Raw genomic sequence first — 18,750 nt, forward strand, 5'->3', positions numbered from 1 at the left:
TCTGCCCCCACCCTCCCTCCCCTGCAAAAAAAGCACTAGCAGACACCTTACAACAAAGTAGTGCTTGTATATTTGACAGTATCTACAGTACACTGTATCTGCCTGTATTATGCAGCTGTTATGCACTGCTCAGATTTATTTCTGGAAGCCTGCTGTCATATGTTAGTCTCTGTGGTATGTGTGTTTGTCACAGAGGAAGACAGACGGACTGCATGTGTGTGACTAAAGCTGGGTGGATTCATCTAGCTGATGTGATAAAGCAGAGGAGTGTTCAATGTGATAGATTTGCACATGTTTAACCTTGGAATGTTTCTCCCTGCTTTTGCCTTCATTGCAGAGAAAGATAAGAAATAACCTGTAATCATATCAGTAATTTACCAACATGTGACATTTTTAAGCTATTATTATTAAACACATAATGCAGTCTTTTTTCACGTTGGCAAACCTTCCTTTAAGGCATGGCTTTCTGCCAAAAGTTATGAATGAATGCTTTTGTACTTTCTCCCCACAAATGCTGTGATAATATTTCACTTTTCAGCTTTTCTGAAGCTTTTCATTGATTTGTGTTATATATTTATATTTTTAAATTTTTGCTTCTTCTTTTCTTCCTGTCACTCCAGCAGGAGTTCTCTCTAATTGAACAAGCAGCAGCTTAGGGAATAGAGAATAAACTAATTATTATTTCCTGCTGTTGTTCCTCTACATTCCACTCTTTGCTCCACCCTTATTATTCCCTTTCCCCCTGTTCCCCCTCGACACAAGGCTTTGTGCCACCTGAGATTCCCTCTTCTCTCTCTTTCTTACTAACCATTTATTGTCTTTTTTTGTTCTCTTACTTCTGTTGGTCTGTTTGCCACCCGTGAGCTTTACCACAATGTAGCTGGAACACAGTGAAATGCCCTTGGGAACAGGCCAGTTAATAAATGTTCAAAAAAGACCAAATAAGAAAAGGAAAAAACTGGCATGATTTTTCCAGCTCTGCAGACAGTCTGTTAAGTCAGCTTCCTGTTCCTGTATTTGGAGAATTGTGGTTGTCTTGGTACATGTTTTGTGCTAAACTGTTTACAGCATGTCTCTTAGTCACTGGTCACAAGCAGACATGATAACTATATATGTCAAAAGAGATGAATACAAAAAAGAGGGTTGATGTGTAGTGGTGCTATCCACAGTAGGTGGATTTTTCTCTTTAGTTGTGAAATAAATACTCTGGGTTGTGGTTAAATCGTTGGTGAAATTACATCCTACGTCCTAATCATTTTTTCCTTGAGGTCTTCCATGAGGTCAAGGAATGACGTGAAGCAAAAATCAAAAGGAGACAGACGAATACTTTAGCAGTGCTAAACGCGTGCACATGCAAAAGGCTGTGGTGAATTTGTGATGTCCCAAAGATCACTCAGAGACAGCTGTAAATATTTTGTCCTGTGCATTCTTGCCATGTTTTATGCAGGCTATAAAAAACATCAACTTTTTAAAAAATATTGTTTCCCTTACATGCTAGAAATAGCAGCGAAACAAAAAGGTTGTTACAATACGAATAGTTGCTCTTGTCCATACTTAAATATAAATTAGCACCAGTCTAACTGTAGAAAATAATTGTTACATTTATAAAATATTGATAACCTTTAAATGTAGCTAATGCAGTGGGATGGTATTATCCTTTTGTAAAAGCTGGTCTGGTACATCCTGTGCTCAAGCACTGAACCAGCTTTGATTAGCATTTAAAGAATTTAAGCAGGACTGCCTTTTAGATACCTCATGTCCTTTCAGTCCGTCCTCTAAGAAAAAAAAAGACAGTTTGACCACAACCGTGGATTACTGGTTGCTGGTTCCATCTGAGGTTATTGCGTTAGCTAACTGTTTAAGAGTGTAAGCAACCTAATTGATCCCATGAGTAACAAATCATTTAGCACCTGCGGTGTTGTGTGTGTGGTGTGTGTGTTCTTTTTTTTTTTGTTAATCTCCCACGGGTTATTACGGTCTCTGCACACATGTTGATCAGACTCTGCAGAGCCCTAACTTGGTTCTTTTGGAGAAGTCAGGACTTGATAATCAGGTAAATTAAAGTTTCATACAAGTTAAAAATATTAACACTGGAGCCTCAGACTATTTGCAAATTCAGGGCTATTTATAATATGTAATAAGGTTACAGCTTGTATGCAAATTTAGTGAAATATTTTGCATTTGGGCAAATGAGACAGTAAAACCGGATATGATTTATCAGTCTGAGGAGAGCTAATGATTGTATGCTGCCTGCAAGCCTAGACCATTATTATGGCAACACATTTGTTTGTATGTCTGTTAAGAAAATCAGAGGTTCAAAAATAAATGTTGACATTTTTTCATTTGCTTCTCTATGCTTTGTAATTTTCACTTTGCTGTAGTGAGAGGGGCAGCGGTGAGACTGTGAATATAGAGGATGAAGCTGGCATTTCCAGACTTGACATTGAGATGCGGTGGGGGTTAAGCACATTGATAGTAATATGAGCATCAAGACATATGCTGAATTAGAAGGTTTTGTGACTAGCAACTGCAAACAAATGCTTTACTTGGCTCATATGTCCAATTTCAGTCTCCCACACTCTGTCTCTTGTTCACTGGTGTTTCTCCGGGTCACTCACCCTGGGTGTGCATGCCTCTCCAATCCACAGCTGCTACTGGACTAAGATCTGCCTTCTTTTGCAGTCAAGTGGTGTAAATATAGGTTGCCATGGGGACACCATGACACTCAAAGGGTATGCTGACTAGATGCATGTGTGGAGGGAGAACCTGAGTGTCCCGGATGTGTGCTGCACACTCTGTGTCTATTGCGTAATCAGGTGAAAACGTAAGTCTGACTTTTCAAATGTGTGATTACTGGACAAATACATGAAAGAAATATAAATGATTAATTCTGATAAGACATACAAAACATAAAAATATTTTTTGTGCTTTATCTAGATTAAGCTTAATGTTTTTTTCTTATAAATTAAATGTAAAAGAATCCTTTTTTAACAGATAAATAAAGAAGTGTGCCAGGGATCCTGCAGTAGCCTTTCGGCATATGGGTCACCTGCTCAACCCACTCAAAAATGTGTTTTGATGGTTCTGATAGAGGATAATATACTAGGGTCATGCACTAGTATATTTGGATATTGGGTTGATAAGATCTTGGAACGTGGGACCATTTACTCAGTGTTTCCCTGACAAATAAGGATAAATGATACATTGTCTAACCTTTATTTCTCCCCTATTTAAAAACAAAGTGAAGGTGGTCTCCAGTGTGTATTTAGTATTATGCAATCTTTTTATCAAACAGGAATAATCTTAACTCTGACGTACACATTGGCAGTGTTTACATTTTGTAGTGTAATATGTGTGCCACCACACAAAGCCATGCCTTAACATTCAGTCACGATTTAACCCAAGTGTCTTGATCAAGATTGAGCATAGTAATATTCAGGTTATAGAAGAGGTAAAGCATGTTTTCAAATATTTATTTATGTGCCTTCTGGTAAGTTTTTATAGCTGCCCACATGTTCTAATTTCAGATGCACCGTAGACTGGAGCCCGGCTGATGCTGAGGGTTAAAAACTTCTGACATTGCTGTATAAACCAATAATTATTTTATATATGTGAATACATTGCTATAGACTTCTTTTTATTAGAAGGGAAACTGATGTGTACTCCTGTGCAGAAAGTATTGTGGACGAATTTTTTAAAAGAATTTTAATAGAGGCCAGCAAAAGAAATCCATCCTTGTTAATGCTGTTTTGTCAAGTAAAATGAACTATCCATTAGTAACCTTTTCTGTGTGTGCAGGTGTGTATGTGTGTGAGCATTGTAACTTAGTCTCTTCAGCAGCACTTACTGCCCCCCTGTGCCAGAGCTGGGTTTCCTTTTGCGTTGCGTTCCTTGGTGCTTCTTTACTTTCCCACTCTTTCTCTCTGTTTACGCTCATTCTAACTCTGTGGGAGACTAGGCTTCTTCTAAAGGAGTCTTTGTACATGTTTGAGCGAGGAAAAGCGAGAGAGAGAGAGGGAAAGGGAAATGTTACGGTGAGACAAACAGCAAGCGAAAGAGAGAGGAGGATACTAGCTGCCTGTGTTAAGCCTGGCCAGGACCCAGTCCCACAGTTCCACAGAGCCCTGTGCTGTTTACCTTAAAAGACTCAGACTTAACAGGAAAATGCAAAAAGTCTCTCACAGTTACAGGTCTGTAAGTCTGCTCTTTCATCACTACACACAGTTTTAGGTGCGTATATAGTCAGAGATTTTCTAGTCAATAATTAGAAATGACATGCACTGTGATTCCAAAAAGTGAAACATTCTCACTGCACTGGATAATGAGTCAATGACTCTATGAGCCCTTTGGGCGCGAGTTAGTTGATATGTGACGTAGCTGTTAATGGTTAACTTTAGCCAGGTTAGAGTCCACTCACTGTGCTATGTCCATGTGCAAACGTCCTTCATTTTGCTGTCTTTAAACTGGGCAGGGATAACGTCGAGAATACTGGATTGAACAACTTCGGAGTCTACAATTAAATGCTTACACTGATTCTTCGGGGTGTCTCCCGAATCCTTGGAACGAGAGTTAAACAGTCTGATATATAACACGTTCGGAACACTTAATCAGCACAAGGACTGTTTTTGATGTGAGTGGGATGTTTTTTCTTTTCTTATCCAAGGCTAATACTTGAGAGAGTGAGTGTGTGCTTAATCATATGGCACTTGTCATTGCTGAGAGAATGAACTGTTTCATTTCTGTCTAATCAGCTGTGTGTGTCAGGGCAAGTACAGTTTATGTTTAGCCGAGGTCAAACACACAAGAAGGAGCTTGTCATTGACATCTGTCACAGTGCTCACGAGGAGCTGTGTGGCTGGAGTATGTTTTGCATCTGCGTTTGTTTTTTTAATTTGTGATTTTCATAAAAGTATTTTAAAGAGATTCAATGATGCGTGGTCTGCACCCTGGCTCATTCAGTACTTTATGGCTTCCTTTATTTCTGTTAAGAAAAAACCCCCCAATAGAATTTCTAATTTTCTCAACGCTGCTACAGTTCTGTCAGCCCAATTTTGTATTTTGTATTACTGTTTATAACATTGTTGATTCATATGTTCAGATATGTTTATAGATTCTCCTCAGGGGTGGAATGAAAATGAATGAGGGGTAGAGCAGGGCGATATGACCAAAAATATTTATCACGATATACATTTGAAAATTTACGATAACAATATAACTGACGATATAATTGACACTAGAGATGGACCGATCCGATATTACGTATCGGTATCGGTCCGATACTGACCTAAATTACTGGATCGGATATCGGAGAAAAATAAAAAATGTAATCCGATCCATTAAATATCACGAAAGCACCTCGCAAAACTTGCAACACGCCGTAACTCACCTCAGAACGTTAGCAGTCGGAGCAGTATGCATCACGTGATAGAGCGGCTGTGGCATGCGGGACCTGTCGGTGGTCTGGATAGCATGTGGAGCTTCGCTAGCAACCCGGCATTTCATCTCCGACAAAGTTATCCCCGAGAGAAGTAAAGCAAGTGTGTAAGTCCATCTCTGAATGTTTGTAAAGCATTCCCACGTTAAGCTTAACAAGCGACTGCCTCTCGCTCTCCGGCTGCTACTTCAATCGTGAAACTGCTTAAATGATCAGCTGATCAGCTTTTCTGTCGCGAGTCCGTCTCTCTGGTTTGTTTTTGGCCCACTTTGCACCAGAAAGAGGAAACCAGCGGCTGAACAACAGCAGAACGTTTAAGCTTGATAAGCTGTTGTTAGAATTTATTTAATATTTCTTTATACACCAGGATCTTTTTCTACAGCTGACGCTGGTAACTGTGCAGGGGTGGATCTAGCAAAGTTTAGCCAGGGGGGCCGATAGGGCATGAACAGGGAAAAGGGGGCACAAAGACATACTTTTCTTTCTTATTCTCATTTAAAATGTCGAGCTTTTAATAAATAATTATCTGACACCTAAAGTTTTAATTTGATGTAAAATGAATAGAAGTCAATTACTGTATATAGTGACTATTAAGTCTAATATATACCCTAGTAAGCTATAGTACTTTTTACTTTGGGAAGGTACCATCTGTGCAGTCTGCAATTTTGTTGAAGAAAGATGTTGAATCTATTTAATATTTCTTGAAAAATAATTGATTTCTGTGCATTTTTTTTCACACTGCATCAAATTAAGGTTGATTACGTCGATTAAGCATCATGAGGTGGCGCGTGAGGGGTGGTTCCTTATTTTTTATTTATTTCTTTTTGTTGTTGCTGGGAGTTGGAACCCTATTAGTTAGGTTGCTTAATATTTACGCTAAGTACTCTTTAAAATACCAGAATAGGGAGGATGGTGTAGGTCTAAGTTTATTAGATTGATCAGTATTGCTGAACTATGAAATATTTTTTTTGTATACAGGTATAACAGAATAGCTTTAGTGTAGTTGTTGTTTTAAACTTGAGTATGAACTTGCAGACTTGCAAAATGCAGCAAGATATTTTAAAAAACAGTTTTGTTGATTAAAAAACACTATCGGATTCATATCGGTATCGGCAGATATCCAAATTTATGATATCGGTATCGGTATCGGACATAAAAAAGTGGTATCGTGCCATCTCTAATTGACACCAGACAAAATACTTTACAACTCCACAACTTTATTAGTGCAAAAAAACCAAAAACCCATCAATGTATTTTCACATAAACAACCAGCTGTTTTTTATGTGCATTAAAGTTATATAAAAATGTAACAGTGCAAATTCCTTGCTGACAGTTTAATCAAAAGGCATTTCCAGTGGAAACTGGCCGACATATCCTCAGCATAACCATGTATAATATCCACAAAACTTAAAAAGAGGTTATACACATACAATACGGTAATATTATGTTGAAGCACAGTATCACTCCGCGAGGCTCCTGCCTACGATGCCGTGATGCTCCGACAATCCATCAAGCGGTGCGGCTTCGTAGCTTAGCAAAGTCGTACTAAAACATTTGACAGATTTTCGAGCGCTGTGTACATAAAATCGTTTAGAGGTCAGTAAACACAACCAGAATTCATACATAAGGCACACAGGATTATAAGGGGCACTGTCGATTTTCAGAAAAATCAAAGGATTGATTTTAAGTGTGTCGTATTGTCCAAACAACACGGTAATAACGACGGCACGCTAGCATGTTCTAGCAAAAACAGTGCTTTGTTGTGTATCTGACGGACGAAAACTAAACCAGTTCCACACCACTGAAGTTGCAGCATTTTTACAAACCAGTTCTGGTTCATCCGTTTCATTTAACGATCTGTTTTCGCTTTTCTCATTCTACGTCACCGCCATGTGCGTATGTAAACGTAGGCACTGCGCATGCGCGTTTTACCCATATTCTATCACGATATTTCATTTTCCTATCATTGCCCAACATTAATACCGGTATTACCGTGAACGGTATGATATAGCCCAGCCCTAATGAGGGGTGTTGTTTCTGTCAAAGCAAAGATGTTAATTTGCCTTTGGAAAGCTGTTTGATAGCAGGCATTGATTGTAGGAGTGTAGGAGTGATATTAAAGAGGCAATAGACCAGATAGATTAAACAGCTCCAAAAGGCTCAGAGATCTTGATAACCAAAATAATCATCTTGGCGTGTCTGTAGTTTGTTATGTAATCTAAATGAAGGGAAGGTTATGTCATAATCAGAAACAGAAAGATAGAAAAAAAGTCAACATTAGTATTCCGGCTGCCCCTGATGTGGTAGCAGTGGTTTGTATTCATAGGCTGTCATGTTGTGCAACTGACTGAACTTCAGAAAAAAAAACAGTAATGATTCAGAGGAAACAGACATTTATAATATATAATTTGTTTGTATAAAAATAAATATGTCATTAGGAAATTTTAAAGTATTGTATCATATGAAAAGGATGGCCTGAAAAAGAAAAAATATTCTTATTTGTGTATCTCTCCAACTTTCATCACCAAGAAGGAGGATGAAGGCCCATGCCCCACCTCCACCACCGGCCCCTCAACCCGCTCCACGCCATATCTTCAGAACCACTACACCTGATGGGGGAGGGACATCAGGCATGGAGGCCAAGGAGAACATCCTGAGGGCCACAGTGGATTTACAGTTAACCCTGCCACAGGGCAACCAGATTTATGTGACTGAGGATGGAAGGTGAGAAAAACAGGCCCACACAAGCACATATCAAACATAGTTTTGATTTGTTCATTTTATTGTCACATGTGTCATGACCAAAAGTTTTGCCCATTAATCTCATATTATTTGACTATAAAATCTTCATATATCTGTAGCTATTTTATTATTTATATCTGGAAATACAAATCGAATCTAACCTTAGTTTATTGTTAGTTCTGCGATATGATTCTATAGGTTGATCTTCATTCAGTCACCAGAAAAACTGTATGTTTGTTGCTCCTGTGCATGTTTTGTTCGCTGTGCCAGCGGGGCCTCGTTGGGGGGTTCCATTCCAATTTCCAACACAAGCTTTTTGTCCCAGAGAGTCAGTGGCTGACCTGCTAGTGCTCTCTGTCCCTAATGAGGCAATTGTCTCTAGGGCAGAAAACTGGGGATGTCTATCTTGTATAAAACAACAAGAGACTCTTTTAATAACTATAGAGAATGTATCACCATCAGATGCCTCTGTATGCTCATCACCAGAAAAACTATGTATCATATTATTGTCATAGAGGCTTTCTAACATGCAAAACTAGTATAATAGAAGAGGGGCCTGAAAGCTGAAGGCTCTGCCCCCCATTCCACTTTTAAATATTGCACAAACCACGGGTTGTTATGACACTATGAAGGTAAGACCTTGTATGACCTTCTATGTTTAATAGAAGATGGTCATATTATGATCAATGCTGCTTAAAACATCAGAACCTGTTGCTATGACTGTCACGGTCCTGGGTCTTTTGACCCAGCGTTTTGAGTTTTAGTATATGTTTAAGCTCTTCAGGTTTTCTAAGTTCATTTTTTATCATGCCTAGGTTGTTCTAGATCTTTGTTATTAGATTCCCCTTGTGTCTTCCACCCCTGTTAAGTCTCCCTTGCCCTTCATGTGTTTCATGTCTGTGTCTTACGTTGTCAAGTTCAGGTTGTCATGTCTGCGTCTTATGTTTCCTGTTTTATTTTGAAGAGGTCTTGTGTTCCTGTGTCTAGTATTACTCTTCCACTGTGACGTCGTTATGTTCATGTGTGTCAGCTGTTTCCCCCATGTGTTCCCACTTCTCTCATTAGCCTCCTGTGTGTATTTAGTCTGTGCCTTCTCATTCAGTCTTTGTCGGATCATCTGCGTTTTCCCTTGCCATGTCCTGCTTTCAGGTTTTCCTCACCACATTGCCATGTTTAGCGTTTCCCTATGTTTTCTACTTGCCAGGGTTCTTCATGTTCTTCAACCTAAACCCCAGTTTAGGTTATTGCTTAGTTTGCATTGTTTTCACCCTTTTATTTTGTACTGTTCTGCCTGCTTTAATAAACAGTTCATCATCAGTTAAGTTTGAGTTTGAGAATGTCTGCACCTGGGTCCTCTCTTCGCACGCCACGCAGTTTGCCTCGGCAAACTATGACAATGACAAAGGGGTAAACACAAATCATTCATACAAAGGCTCATTCACTATCTCCACCCTAAGGTCAAAGTGCAGACTCCTCATAGACTTATATCACCTGTTATATTCTATAGTGATAGTTAGTTAGTGATTAAATTCAAGGACTAAAAATAGCACATACAGGAATGTGCCAGCACATTGCAACATATAATTTTATCTTGTTTATAGTTATGGGCTTGGGACTTTTTAGTTTTATGTTTTGTGAACTTAAAAGACAGACTGTCTCATCTAAACACATTCCAGTCATGACTATACCAGAGATGACGTAATTCTCTACTTTTAAAATAAGCGAAACAGTGGTTGAATAAAGATATGGCATATCTTTGCATTCTTCTGATCTCATAAACTTCAGTTATCAATGTAAAGTTCCAGTCTTTGTTTGTTTTTTTACTTTCATTCCTGCCTTATTAATCCTGTGATTAAGGGAAGTTGTGCCTCACAAAGGACTCAGAGACTCTCAGAGGCTTTGCTCTAGTTGACGCACCTTTGCTGCTCTCTTAAAGCACAAACTTATTTTACAAAAGTCGAGTAGTCATGTTAAATAAACATGATCTCACTATTGACAAAATAAAACAAGCTTTAGGATATTTGCTATAATCAATCACCACGAGCAGGTTTATTTTGTAGGATTTAAAAATAGTGAAAAATGTGGTGCAGATATTGCACTAGGCATTTACAATGCAGGCATGATAGTATATGTTATTACTGAATTAATACTGTTGCTTAGGCAGTTAGTTACTTATTTAGTTATTATCTGGTTGTGTGTTTTTGTTGTCATGCTCCTATTAATATTATTATTACACCTAATATATTATTTTTATGACCGCAGTGTCACACTTCATGAATGATCTACATGCCCTGTGCACCCTTGTAATGTAATTTGTCACACTTTAAATATCTACGATAGGTACTTGAAACTACAGCTTAGTAATGCTTGACCATAACATGGTTAAAAATGACCCTATGTGAACCAGGGAGGTATATATTCAGTGCTAGAGTAAATACATAGAAAAAAATAGAGTAAATACTTAGAGATAGTCATTATGTTTTGGCATGTTTTGTATGAAATGAATCTCGAGAAGCACACCAGACACTGGGTCTGTTTTTGGTTTTAGTTGCAGTCTGCATCCATGTGTTAGTGATTGTCAATGGTGCTCTTTGTAGCAGTATCTCTCTCAGTTCTGTCATCTGATCTCTGTTCCCAGAAAACATTGGAGACTGTTTCTAGGTTTCTTTATGTGAGGATTGACAAGTAGTACTATAGGCCTCCACATGAGCACCGCAATCCAAACAGGCACACAAAGCAATGGGCATAAGTGAATGACAGAGGTATTATTTTTTATGCCCAGTGCTTTGTCACTACCTTTTTTGTAAAGACTCTTAGATGGACTGCACAGGTGAAATCTTCAGCAACCACCTTACCTTTTATAGAGCATATGGACGCGCTCAGGTTTTAGTTCTACTTCACATACAGTGTGTTATTTTTCAGTCAGAGTTTGGCAAAATTAAACAATAACATGGATTTTTGTAGGGGTTTAAAATGGATAAGAACATTCTCAGAAAAAGGTGCTACTAATATACAATCAACCTCAAATGAATGAAAAATATTTGTACAGAAAGAATTAAGATGAAGGCAATGTTTTGATGTTCATATTTAAATCACTGCTGCTGTCATTGTATCTGTATTTTGTCTGTGGAAATGGCTTAGATCAAAATACCACCCATTGTTTCATTGAGGTGCATCAAGTGAGAGTGTGGCATTGTTTCATTCCGTTCTCTTTACATCAGCTAAGCTTCGAAGACTTTGTAACCCTAGCTTTTGTCCTGCCTCCCTTTCTTCTCTTCTCATCTCCTTCTGCATTTCTTTCTTAAACACACACACTCACACACACATACACACACACACACACTTTCCCTCTCACTCCTATTATCTCTCTCTTTCCCTCTCAGTAAAGCACTGATGGATCTGCTGGTTGAGCTGTGTAGTCGCTACCACCTGAATCCAGCTCTGCACACTTTGGAGGTTCTGTCTCCTGAGGGCCGGTCTTTGGGCTTCAAGCCCAACGCACTGTTGGGCTCCCTTAACGTGGCCTGTGTGCTTATCAAGGAAAAAGTGTTGGAGGAGAAAGTGGCGCGCAGACCAGCACCCAAAGTGCCAGAGGTGAGTTGCAGTGGATCCTGACACCTTGAGCCACCTCCTCTTTTGTCATATGTGCTTTATATGTTGGACTATACTGTTACAGCATATTTAAAACCTGCAAATGTTTTCTTTTTTATGCCTGGCTTGGATTTGTGTTGTTTTGATTGCACAAAGGGTTATCTCATGTTTTTACAAATCAAATTTGCATTCACTGCAAGTCTTATGTAATGCCTGTCCCTCTCTGCCTTTTATCACTGACCACTGGCAGAAAGCATGGCCAGTGAATCCTGTAAGGGCCATTTCTAAGGTAGGAAGCTGGTTGGTATTAAACTGGCCAGCAAGTCCCTTATTGGAGTTTATAAACTGATTTTAAGTCTAGTGTGCTTTTTCTGCCTTACTGTCTGTCTGGATGTTTTATTCTATTCAGCATCAATCTCTTTCTCTCTGCCTTTTCTTGTCTTCGCCTTCACTCTCCTCCTACCGTTTGAATATTTGATGAGTACCTTACCTTTAGTTACCATGCATTATTTCTCTGCTCTTCTCAGGACTCACTGGCTGCTCTCTCTCCCTTTGACCCCACCTGGCCATAGGCCAGAGGCTGACACTGTTTCAGACAGCACTGTCAGTCATTGGTCTTCTCTGTTTTATCTCACATCTTCTCATTATGTAACCAATTTCAACAGCTCAAATTGAATAGCTTGTTTCGATTGCCAGTGTATTGGATCCACCCAGTAGTCTAATATGTTAGCCCAGGAATAAAGTCTACGGTTATGGAAGATATCGTTCACACTGCTATTGAAATGTGTTTTGTTGATATGAATGGGGTGTTCAAAATGTTAGAAACAAAATTCAGTAAAATGCAAACATTTAAAATTAGTGTAGTACTTATAAAATTGTCAGAAGTAAGGAATCACAATACTTTATTAATCCTTTAGGAAATTATGTAACTAAATTGATTAACTGAACAATAGTTAGCGATAAATAAACTGTTTGTCCTTTCCCAATGCACCAGAAAAACTACACGGAAATGGCTACCAGTAACAAATATGTCAGTTTTGCACCTTATTTTAATATTACATTATACTATCAGTTACCTGTTTTGGTTGCTAATTTGATTATTCTTGGTTAGGAAAAATTGCTTCAGTCACAAAGATGGGAAATTTATTTTTGTCTCCATTTAACCTTCCGATAGTCTCGAGTATTTCAACCATCTATCTAGTGACCATATTAGCAGAAACATTAAAATATACCCATGTCACAGGCTTAAAATACTGTTTATTTTGGAAAACCTATGACCATCAACCTGAACATTTTCATATATAATGGGTAAATTATAACAACTTAGCACCTCTTCCACAATTTGCTGATAAGCTTGGTACATTCACGAAAGAGGCTGCCAATAGTACTGTGGTAGAATTGTGCTTTCTTTTATTGTTATTTCTTTTTCTTTATTATTGCAGTGTCATCCTCTGTGTGTTCTCCTCTACTTTTTATATTTTTAAACCAAAATATGCTATTGTACATCAATCAGAAATATGACTATATTTAAATATATTTATATATATATGTATAAATATTAGTTAAGTATGTCTTTTAGGCTAGCATATTTTATCAGTCAGTTAACTTTGTTGTATTTTTTCCCTTAACTACATCATCCTTTTTCTTGACTTGATGATTCATCCTTGATTAGCTCTTAATGTCATCCAGCTGTTTGCGTGTCTAATTTTCTCCATCATTTTCCCCTCTGTGTATCAGAAAACTGTGCGATTGATGGTGAACTATCATGGCAACCAGAAGGCCGTAGTACGGGTGAACCCCTTGATATCGCTCCAGGCTCTGATACCAGTCATCTGTGACAAGTGTGAGTTCGACCCTACACGTGTCCTGCTGCTGAAGGATAGCATCAGCCAACGAGAGTTACCGCTGGACAAAACTCTAGCAGAACTCGGGATCAAAGATCTCTACCTACATGATCAAAGGCTAGGTAAGCCTGACCTCATTTCTCTTTGCTCTTTGTGAAATATGTCAAATTTCTGTTAGTATTGTTTTCCCAGTAGCACGCAAGATGATACAGATCCTAAGCGATGATACTTTTTTCTTTTGATTCTTTTAATGTGGAAATATTTATTCATTAATCTGTGTAATGCTATAATGGAGAAGCTGCACAATCTCACAGTCAAACGTATATACATATCATATCACACACATATCACTAACCATATTTACATGGCTACAGTCTTTGTAATGGCTACATTGATCAGGAAACAGGAGAAGGAAGACAGGATGGCATTTTTTTTCTCTGGATTTGATTTTTAATAAAAGGTTTTTCCTCTCTGTTTTTCCATCGGTGAACCATGTCGGTCAGGCAAAATTTTATCTGGGGCTTGTATGGGAGGAACGCAGAGGGAAAAGGTGAATGGAAGATAAGAGTTGATAAGAACGTACTACCTTGTGACTGTAAATGTAACAGCAGTCAGCTACCTGTCATAATAAATAAAATAAATAAATAATGATAATGATAAAATGAACTTGAGCGACTTTAAAGTTATTAGGAGTTTACAGAGGTTTCACAGAAATGGAGCTAAGGTCTGTTTTCAGAATCAGAATACGTTATTAATCCCTAAGGAAATTATGTTTACCAAATTATTTCCCAAAGGTTTCTACACAAACTGGAAGACTTGTTGCCACCACAGAAGTTGAAAGAATATATGTTTAAGGCACTACTGACGAGTTACCCCTTTGTTATTTTGTCTGTAGGTACAGGTTAGCATAGACGGGTTAGCATCCTATATTCAGTAGATACATCTGTTATAACTGTCTTTGAGAATAAATCTCAGTTGTTCAATTTTCACATTGTTTAGATAAACTCTTAATCGGGTTCCTTAATAATTGTATTTTGTTTTAGATGTCGCTGAAATGTCTGTGCCATCTATAATGTTGCAAATCTTATATATCTAAGCAGACACAGATTGCCAGATTAGTTTCCTGAATGTGGCTAAAGTCTACAGTACTAGCACCGGTAACCCTCCTTCCTTCCAGGTTAGCGTTCACGCTCCTGTGCTGCATGTGGTTACACATCACTTTGGTTACGTGGTTATATGCCACTTTACTCTGACACCACAGACGTACAACTGCTCATCGTTTTCTTCATCAAAGTACTGTGCAGCCGTGCTGATTTTTGCATCTGTCAGCTGCTTGCTCTCCACCTTGCTCAAATGCACTATGTCTAAAACAGAGAGAAAGAGGGTTGGAGCCCTCTGTCCGTGCTGTAGCCCCAGTTTTTTGCAGGTCGCATAATAACATTAGGTGACTGCTGTTGTAGAAAAAGAGCGTTTAAAATTCTAGGGGACTTGTTAAGCACATACCTAAATCTTACACATTTCACCTCTAACTCCAGTCACTTTAAAGCAAGTGTCTGTACATATATTCAAAATTGTATTAACTTTTTAAAAGATAAAATAATGCTTTGCTCTGCTGAATAAAACTATCTGGTAAACATAGGATGTAACACTTAAGATGATGATGTGAAATTTAAGCAGACAAAGGATGTTAGCGTGGATACTGGTGTGTGCTTTGGCTTGCCCTGCTATTGTCTCACAGTATCTGCTGTTATCCTGTCCATACAACGGCTGAAATAGCGAGCTTTTATGAATCATGTACGGCCTTTGTATTAATACATAATTCATGTAGTATGAAGTTATGGTTGTTTACTGCGCGATTATCCACACCCACTGGTATTTATAGTTAAAGGTTCTCTTGTGATCTCACAGTAAAAACGTGTATTTTATCACTTAAGTGATGTGACAAAGGAACAGTAGAACATTATGTCACTTTTATGGTCAAGCACTCTTGTGCAAGATTTTGGTAATCAACAAGGCCACCCAGTTTCCCTTTAAATGTTTCTTTCTCAGCATTTGGTATGCTAAAAGGTTTTTGGTAAATTGTAGGGTTCGAATCCTTTCCAAATCACCGCGTCATGTTTTCAGTTACATTTTACACAGTCCTACCCTTTTGAACATAGTAGTAATGTAGTTTACTTTCATTATTATGAGGCAATTATACAAATGACTTCCTCTTGTGAATCAGTAGTTACGTAGCGCATCGGCTGTGCTGTGACACAAAAGCACAAGCACAGCCGCTCTGTCATGTAGATGAGTTATCCATTAATGACGTTTGTGTTTTTAAACTTTATCATGTTTTACAGCTTTCCAGCCTAAAATGGCTTCTGCCCCTGCACTTAACTACACAGGTATTAGACGTATATATTGTGTGTCTTAGCGTTGGCACCATTCAAATACATGTGGTTGTTTAACCCAATGTATCGCTGCTTGCTTATTAACCCTGCATTGTTGCTGCATTGGATATTAACCATTAACCAGCCATATTAAAAGAAATCATTTGTTGCTTTATGTACTTTTTTTTAACCTGCGTGAACATCAATGCCTTCAATTTTTAAAGGCTTTATTAATAAATTGGCTTGCTTCTGCCTCGTTTCAGAACCCAAATCATGAGTATTAGCCCTTAAATGTTTGATAGTTAGTTTACCTTCCCTCTCAGTCCTTGAGTCTGTAGTTTTATCACGACACATTCTTACTTACTGCTTAGCTGATTATAAAAGTTGGGTAGAGGTGAACCTGAGGAAAAGCAAAGCTGCAGCTCCCTCTTCTGAGCAAAACTGGAAGGTTAATTTATTGCTTTTAAAACAAAGGTATCTGTTTGGAGTAATATTTAGAGTTGACTGACTGTTAAAAAAAAAACTATTTTTTTCTGTTAACCATATGTTAACCTTTTCGTTAACCTTTGCATGCAGAAAAAACCATGTCTTTCCCTTTTTCTTTCCTCCCTTTCTTTAATTATAAGGTGCTTACATTACTTTCCTCCTGCTCTTGTTTTACTTTTTTAGACTTTGTTCGCTCCAGTACTGGCAGTTTGGACAGACCAGAAAAAAAAGGCCTCCTGGGTATCTTCCAGTTCAACAGGAGGAAATCCAAGGTGAGACTCATTCCTGGGCAATATGCTGTATGTGTGCAGGAAGTATGTCTGAATTATTAAATAAGAAAACAGCATGGACATCATTATAATTCTGCCCTTAGTTTTTGCATTTAATTATTTATACAAGTATCATTAGAAAAATAATAGTGTGAAGTAATTTACAAACTAACCTTTAGCATCATACTTATAGGCCATTCATACTTAACTGATAGCTGAGGCAAGCTAAATGCATGGCTGAATAGTTTGATGCTGCATGTTAGTTGTGCCTTCCGTTTGCAGACAGAGACAACATCTGTGGACATGGATGACTTTGATGATAAAATAATCCAAAACACTGACACACAATCCTGTGTAAGTACGTCTAACAATTTTTACAATGTCCAGAAGGGAAATAAAGCTCTCATCTTAACTTGTTACTGAAGCCGTGCAATCCCATACGGTGTTCCAGTTATTCTGTATAACTGGAACATAATACAGACTGCTTCTATGGACAGACTGCTGTTTGTGCAAACTGGGAACATACCTTGGAGCCAGTGGCTTTTACCTTAAGTTGTGTGCATCATCATTGCTTTATTTTTTTAATATAAGGGATTTTCAAAAAATGTATCAAAATAAACAGGAGGACTTTAGCTTTGAAGCCCTGCGACAGACTGGCGACCTGTCCAGGGTGTACCCCGCCTCTCGCCCTATGACAGCTGGGATAGGCTCCAGCGCCCCGGCGACCCTGAAAAGGATGAGCGGAAGCGAATGGATGGATGGATGGACTTTAGCTTTGAAACAAGCATTAGCAATAGAGCAGCACTGCTAGTACTATGCCATCTGTGTCCTTTGTCATCACCTTTAGTGCTTGATTTTGGATTGCATTTAACATTTTACTGACTTACACAGTTAAGACTATTGAAAGCTTCCTGTTGGTGCCTCGGGGTAAATTGTCCTGCACGAGTTATATGTAGCAGTAGTCATAATAGCAGTAATTTAACATGTCAACAAATACAAGATAAATGTGGATGTAAGTTGCCTTGTTACGTGCAATAAAACTGTCTTTTGACAAGGGCATATGTTGTGCCTGGTATTTGCATGAGTAGATAACAAGGACCCATGGCAAGTTTGTGTTTAAGACCCACAGTCACAGTAATCCATCCATGCCTGTGTCACCAAAGCCCGTCACTTTGGCCGATAATTTATTCGTTTTAATGGAAATTTTTAGTTGTTTCAGCTTTAAAAAGTAGTTCTGCAATAGAAACCCAACATTCCCTTATGACCAACAACTTGATGACACTGCAGGACAACAAAAAAACTTTTAGCAGAAATAAATCTCCTGTAGATCCAGGCTTACAGACAGGAGAAATCTAATACAGAACCAGTTGGGGTGAAGGGAAGTAGAAGGAAAAGACAAAAGAGGACCAGAGAGAGCTGTTAGAATGAAGACCAAGCACAAACTATGGTGCAGAGAGACTAGATTATTTCAATGCAGTAATGTGTGCCGATGTCCTCCAGAGGGCAGTCATTCTATAAGATTAGTCAGCAGACTCTCAAGCATCTGTTCATCACAGGTCTTTATCAGTGCAGTTCATAACACCATTACATTTTCTTTTAAGCAACCATCATCCATCTCTTTACTTCTGCATCTGAGCACTAATTTGGTAGTACGTATCCAATTTGGATACATATACATACATATATATCTAAAATCAGCTCAAATGTTTATATATATATATATATATATATATATATATATATATATATATATATATATGTATACAAATTTGAGCTGATTTTAGAATCTGAATATGATAAACATCAGTAACATAATGTAAAAGATTTTCCTCCAAGATTTCTCTGCAGTATATCCAGATGCACATTTAGACGCTGCATTTAGCAGCACTGAAGCTGTTATAGCTATAACTAAATCAATGGCATTTGATTACATTAGCCTGCCTGCCTCCCTCCTATTCAGTACACTGCTTCTCTAAGCTTGCCCTTGACTCCACCCTTCCAACTTTGTGTCT

At 38.2% G+C, this 18,750-nt stretch overlaps 1 protein-coding gene across 9 annotated transcripts in view; it reads left to right on the plus strand.

Annotated features, from left to right (window-relative positions):
* Positions 1 to 18,750, plus strand: part of cobl (cordon-bleu WH2 repeat protein) — a 72,551-nt gene that overhangs the window by 4,686 nt on the left and 49,115 nt on the right. For 4 of the 9 annotated variants that reach the window (XM_082552845.1, XM_082552849.1, XM_082552844.1 and 1 more), the window contains 6 exons: positions 7,964 to 8,158; positions 11,560 to 11,770; positions 13,505 to 13,733; positions 15,954 to 15,998; positions 16,653 to 16,741; positions 17,021 to 17,092. In XM_082552845.1, coding sequence (XP_082408971.1) covers positions 7,964 to 8,158; positions 11,560 to 11,770; positions 13,505 to 13,733; positions 15,954 to 15,998; positions 16,653 to 16,741; positions 17,021 to 17,092 — 841 coding nt within the window. Of the gene's footprint in view, positions 1 to 4,095; positions 4,191 to 4,477; positions 4,631 to 7,963; positions 8,159 to 11,559; positions 11,771 to 13,504; positions 13,734 to 15,953; positions 15,999 to 16,652; positions 16,742 to 17,020; positions 17,093 to 18,750 lie in introns of those variants that run through there. The other 5 variants (XM_082552847.1, XM_082552848.1, XM_082552846.1 and 2 more) reach the window with 5 other exon arrangements.

The sequence above is a fragment of the Aulonocara stuartgranti genome (genome assembly GCF_965226115.1).
Source record: "Aulonocara stuartgranti genome assembly, chromosome: 11".
NCBI classification, from domain to species: Eukaryota; Metazoa; Chordata; class Actinopteri; order Cichliformes; family Cichlidae; genus Aulonocara; species Aulonocara stuartgranti.